This window comes from Molothrus ater, chromosome 2 (genome assembly GCF_012460135.2).
Source record: "Molothrus ater isolate BHLD 08-10-18 breed brown headed cowbird chromosome 2, BPBGC_Mater_1.1, whole genome shotgun sequence".
Taxonomy (NCBI): domain Eukaryota; kingdom Metazoa; phylum Chordata; class Aves; order Passeriformes; family Icteridae; genus Molothrus; species Molothrus ater.
In genome coordinates this window covers 64,211,300-64,217,360 of record NC_050479.2, presented here as the reverse complement: position 1 = coordinate 64,217,360, position 6,061 = coordinate 64,211,300, and the positions used below count along the sequence as shown (strand labels likewise).

The 6,061-nt window shown below is 46.0% G+C and overlaps 1 protein-coding gene across 1 annotated transcript; it reads right to left on the bottom strand.

The window, feature by feature from the left end:
- Positions 1–586: 586 nt before the first annotated feature.
- Positions 587–5,719, bottom strand: ALG11 (ALG11 alpha-1,2-mannosyltransferase). The gene is made up of 4 exons (XM_036385459.2): positions 5,600–5,719; positions 4,435–4,665; positions 2,787–3,718; positions 587–987 (listed from the first exon to the last, which is right to left on the bottom strand). Exons 1-4 carry the CDS (start codon positions 5,635–5,637, stop codon positions 716–718), a joined length of 1,473 nt encoding a protein of 490 aa, XP_036241352.1. The 5' UTR covers positions 5,638–5,719; the 3' UTR covers positions 587–715.
- Between the last annotated feature and the right edge of the window lie 342 nt (positions 5,720–6,061).

Below are 6,061 nucleotides of genomic sequence, written 5' to 3'. Positions count from 1 at the left end.
TATCCAATATAAACCTCCCCTGGTGCAACTTGAGGCCATTTTCTCCTATCACATTACCTGGGAGAAGAGACTGACCCCACCTGCTTCCACCCCCCTTTCAGGCAGGTGTAGAAAGTGATAAGGTCTCCCCTGAGCCTCCTTTTCTCCAGGCTAAACACCCCCAGCTCCCTCAGATGCTCCTCACAGAACTTGTGCTCCAGACCCTCTCCTAGCTCCATTGCCCTTCTCTGAACACGATCCAGCACCTCAACACCCTTCCTGAACTGAGGGCCCCAAAACTGATCACCAGATTTGAGGTGCAGCCTCACCAGTGCCAAATACAGACATACTGTAGATTCTGGGGAAAAAAAATTCTGGGTACAAAGACTAGAAAGGTAGAAAGTCATGGAACAGGTGAAGACTGAAAATATTCAATAAATAAAAGAGGTTCCTGATAGATAAAAGAATATGATGTAGTTCTGTTACCAAAGCACTATCATGCTTGTGAATCCAGATGGTTTTTAAGTGCACCAAACTCTCATGTAGTTAACATAGAAGCATTTCTTTTCCAGAAAAAGAAAAGTCTCTGTTACATAAAGCAGGCAGCTTGACAGAAAGAAAAACAGCCTTTTTATTGAATGGAACCAAGGGAACATAGCTTAGATATATTTACATGTGCCACACAATCAAATATAAAAAGTTAATTTTACTCAAGTTCATTTTGACTTCTATACACTTATTTAAATAACGGCTCCACAGATAACAGGAATGTGTCTTCAAAATGCTGGTCAGAAAACCTGTGCACAGAGCGACGAGCGCTTTCTCTGATCTCCAGTCTTTTCTCAGGAGGCAAAGAAAAGATGTAAGCCATTGTCTCAGCATAGCTGTCCTCATCTTCTGCCAGGAAGCCTGTAACACGTCCTTCATGGCGTACCACGATGTCCAGTTTGGGGCCACCAGAATTGTGAGCCAGGATAACTGTGCCAGCTGCCATACATTCAACTACTCCTGTAAGAGAGACAGAAAATGCTGATATGAGTCTGCACATGTGCTCTGACCTTCTGTAAAAGGCAGAAGTTAACACTGGAAAGTTAAACCAACAGTAAAATTCACTACAGATTGCCATTCCAAATCAGCTGGAAAAAATACAGTGAAAATGGTCCCATAAGAAACACAAATTTAAATTTTTCAGTTCTAAAGACCGAAATGACACTTTCTCTTAAACACATAAAATTGAAATTAGGTATCAGATATAACTGGTTAATTTGTGGGTCTTGTAACATACCTGATTTTACACGTTTGGAAAGATACTGAGAAAAAAGTTGACCGCACATTTCAATCAGAAAATATTCCACAGTTCAGTATTTTGCAGATGAACAAATCTTAATAGCTTCTGACAACTCAGCAAGACATGAGTAAAAATTGTTATCTGTATTTTTGATGGAAGAAATTTTAATGAAATGGGAATCAGTAAGCTTTCCTCAGCCAAAAACTGTGGGATATGAACAAAGTATAATGTACACAGCAACTTCAATTCTCCTCCATGGTTCCAGAACAGACCTCAAAAATGCTAATTCTTCTCAGTTCTGATTTGATTGTTATCAATTCCTTCAGCTCAAACATTGCCTACTATAAATAGTGCTCCGAAGTTTTGGAATATGTTTTTTTACACATAAAAAAGCCTGTTAGATGAGGGTTAAGTCCTGCTCAAATTCAAAATCAGTGTGATTATATCACTTAAAAAAAAAATTAACTAAACTGTTTTGTAGGAGAAAAAAAAAGAGAAGACATAATTTCCAATACTTTGTGGTTGCTTCTGAGACACTTCAGTGTCAATTTTTTTTATATCAAGCTCCTACAGACCATAAACTACTACTCCTGATACTTAACCTGTTTTCTACTGAAGTCTGAAGACATTAGCTGCAGTTTAGTCACATTATAGCAGACTATGGCATCTCTCTGCTTGGCTACTAACTTACCTGTTAGTAAGTTAGTAAGTTGCTGTAGATCTGTAACAGATAGGCAAGCTGGCACTCCCTTTCAAGGTCAGGACTAATCTAATCTAAATAAACGGAGCCCCATACCTTAATTCTGGGTCACAGCTCCTCTCTGACATTCTGCTCCATGCTACACCCACCAATATAAGGGCTTCATACATTTGCCTCAGCAGAGATGCCTTATGCAATGAGATGACCAAAGGTACCTGGTAGCATCTACACAGGGCTTATTTGTACCAGACAGGATCTGTGGGAGACTCACAGATCCTGTCCTGAAACAGCAGCCAGAGCCCCATGACATACCCTGGACATTTCAAGTGACATTTGAGGCAGGTGAAACACAACCAAAATCTCTAACATGGATGTCTACACATGAACTGTCTCTAAGCTCCCCTGCAGTCAGTGGAGCCATCAGGGCACAATTTAAGGTGTGGAAGAGAAGCACCTGCAGCCTCTTGAAGCTCTGGAAGGTTAGCAAACCTAACCCAAGGACAACAGGGTGACCCATGAACTTGCAGGGCAATACCTGGAGGTCAGCAGGACATCCTGGGCAGCACAGACAGGACTAGCTCTGTGCTCAGGTGCCCAGAGGATGCACAGAATTAACAGCCTATGACTACAGCACTTCAGCTTGCACTACAGTAGCACCTAGTGGTGCATCATCTGCACCACATCTGCACTAGTCCTGCAGGCTTTACAGCACCTACACTGCCTCCAACGGGAACAGGAGCTGGACACCTGCTTGGCATGCAGACCTCTGTGCTTAGACACCTAGGGACAAGCAGCTGAACACTCAGGAAATGTACTGACCTATCCCAAAGTGCTCATTCCACATGGTGTGCAGGCCGATGGTGGCCTCGGCCAGGTGTCTCTTCAGCTCCTCAAAGGGAATGTTAATCCTGAACACCACATCATCACTAACTCCCAGCTCTTCACACAGACGTTTCAGGTTATTGACACGCTCTTCATCCTGCTGGTTCCGACAGCCGCCGATTAAGATCAGCTTCAGTGATGGCTGCTGCCCCACTCTCTTCTCTTTCAGCAATTTAGCAAAGGCTCTGATTTGCAGAGGATGATCTTTTTCAGGCCTGAACTGGCTGACAGAAACAATGGAATATTCACTGGTGCTCTTTTCCACTTCCAGTGGAATATCCAGGAAAGCCTGAACATCACAGGGTGGATACACGACACTAGTGCAAGCCCCAACTCTCCAGAGGGAAAGGATGTGATTCAGTGTCCAAGAAGAATTCACCATGACCACATCACTGCAGGAACCAACCAACCCGTACATGAAAGCAAAGAAGTAGTAGTAGACAAGTTTAAATTTGCTGAAGAGAGGGCTGCTTGTAATGAAGGCAGCATTGTTAAACCTGGTATCCTGGTTCCTCACGACAGAGAGCATATCCGTGCTGATAGTGGGATAATGGACGTAGCATCCAACGCGACAACCTCCCAGGTATTTGAAGAGGGGAATTGTGAAGGCATAACCCATGGAGTCAATATAAATATCAGGAGCACACTTTAGAAGAGCTTCCCAGCCAAGGAACACTGATCCTAAACTTTGTCCCAGCAAAGTGAAGTGAGGATAAAGAGAAGCTTCCACAAGGAAGCGTTTTTCTAGAAATACAAACTTCACAGGATGGATTAATTTAATATTAAATCTTCTGAAAGCGCCTTCTACTATTTCTTCTCCAGTGGCATCTCTATCACCAGTGTAAACAACACATGTTACATTTCTGTACCTGTAAGAACAAAGAAAAATAATTTCATATATTCTTCTCTTCCTATTTTTCAGCAAGAAACTAAAACACAATACACTTAAAAGTACTCAAGAAGAATGTGAGAACAAATGTTTGGCCCAGAAATCATTTTAACTAAATAATACCTTTCCTTATACTTCCACAGGTTTCTTCTGATCTGCAGAAAAACATATGGCTGAGAACTTGGGGAATATTTTAATTTGAGTAAAACATAACAGGAGCTCAGTATTATTCTACAGACCTCAGAACTCCTTGCTCTATATTAGGAGATACCTGTCTAGTGTACAGCATGAGCAAAATACAAATGGTGGCAGATCAATGTATGTGCCCATATTAAATCCACTTTAGGTATTAATTTGTTTTGCCTCCTGCACCAAGAGGCAAGTATAAAGATGATCAGTTATCTACTGAGGAGTTATGACTGTACAAAGTTCCATACCAGTAGTGGAAAACTGAGCAGGAAGAAGACGTTTTCTCAAGGAAAGAAAGGAAAAAAGTGAGTGGTGCCACAGCAGGAATATCAAAATCTAAAAGGATGAAGTAAAATGCAAGCACACGAAACTTAGATGTAAAATAAAATGCAAGACCAGTAGATTAATGACACCTACTTAAATATGTAAAATGCCAACATATGCACAAAGAATAGCAACAGAAGCTGAGAATGAAATATGGTGTGTTTGATAAACACATATGCTTACTTTTTCTGGAGCGTTCTTATGGCACACCACAAGACTCTCTCCCCTCCACCTCCTGCATTGCAGTACGGGTGAAAAAAGGCCACCAGCAGCGGCCGCTTCCCATCTCTTCCTGCAGACCTCAACTGTTTCTTCCTTTGTATCCAGAGCCGTACTCCCCACAGCAGTACCACCAAGCAGATGCACAAAATTCCACTTAGAAATAATGCAGGGAGTAACAATGAGCACAGCAATCTGAAACAAGCCAGAAATTTCAAAATCCGTAACTGCTTTAAAGAATTACTGTGTATGGCATTGAGCGAGAAGGGCTTGAAAGTAGAGCTACAGGGAGTTTGACAACTTCTTGAGTTCTTCTAATCACAGAAATCATCACTGTGTATGACTGAAAATTACAGAAATGAAATCACTACTCTGCACTGTTTATCCAAAGATCTCTTTTTCCCCTGCTGCTACCTTGCAATCATTATTATTGTTTATTGATGCCCTACATGTGTTATTTATCTCCACGTGCACTTTGTAAAAGTTGCATGCCCTTAGCAACCTGGCAATACACAACCAGCAGAACGACTTCCAAGGAGATTTTTAAAGAGTTTTTTCTCACCCAATCTCCTGTTTGGCTTGCTCTACTTTGGTGTCGGGTTACTGGGGCCAGGCATGGCCCATTCCAACCTGCACTTCCCACTCTCCGGAGGCAGGAACGGCGATGCCAGCTGTTCCGAGCAGCTCAGAGCCGTCTCTCTGTGCAGAGAGCTGTTCGCTCTGCTCTCCCAGTCACTGCCAGGGATGCTCCCTTCGCTCTGCACCGCCTCCCTGACAGCCCTGCTCACCCTATAATAGCGGGAGCTTTCCTGGCGCAGGAGCCCCACAGTGACAGCGCCTGCTTCCTCCCGCTGTGCCGCTAAGCCTTGCGACAAACAGCGTTTACTCAGCCGCTCCCGTTTACCGAAGGAGCGACCCACGCCTCACGACTGACACCTCAGGAAGCACTTTGATTTTGGGTCGGCAGCGGCGGAAAAGCACATTAACCCATCCGAGCCCGCGGCACAGCGCGGAGCCGGGCAGGGCCTGCCCCGGGGGCGGGAGGAGCGCGGCCGGGCCGGGCCGGGCCGGGGCCGCCTTCCGCCCGCCCTGCCCGCCGCCAGGACGCGCCGCCCCCGCGCCCCGGTACCTCAGGAGCCCACACAGGCAGAGCCCTCCCGCCACCATCTTGGCAGCGCCGCGTCGCCTTCCTGGCGGAAAGGGAGGTTCCCGGCGGGGCGGGGCGGGGCGGGGCGGGGCGGGCAGCGGCTCCCGGCTGGCAGCGTCCCGGAGGGGCGGGAGCGGTGCCGCCGCTGCCTTCTGCTGCTCCCTTCTCCTCCTCCTTCACCTCCTCCTCGGCCTCCTGCTCGCCCTGGCCCCACCCAGCAAACACAGAACCTGCCGCCCGTGGAAGGCGTGGAGTGCAGTGGGTTGTTGGGAGGAGCCCCGTGTTGAGGCGTTTTTCCCAGAGGTGCCGGAAGAGAGCGGAGAGCAGCGCATTCCCAGCACTGTTCAGTCAGACATAACGCGTGCTGCTCCTTGCAGTGCATTGCGTCCTCCTCAAGTGCCGTCCTCGGATTCCTTGGGCAGGATGGAAAGGAGGGCGCTGTGA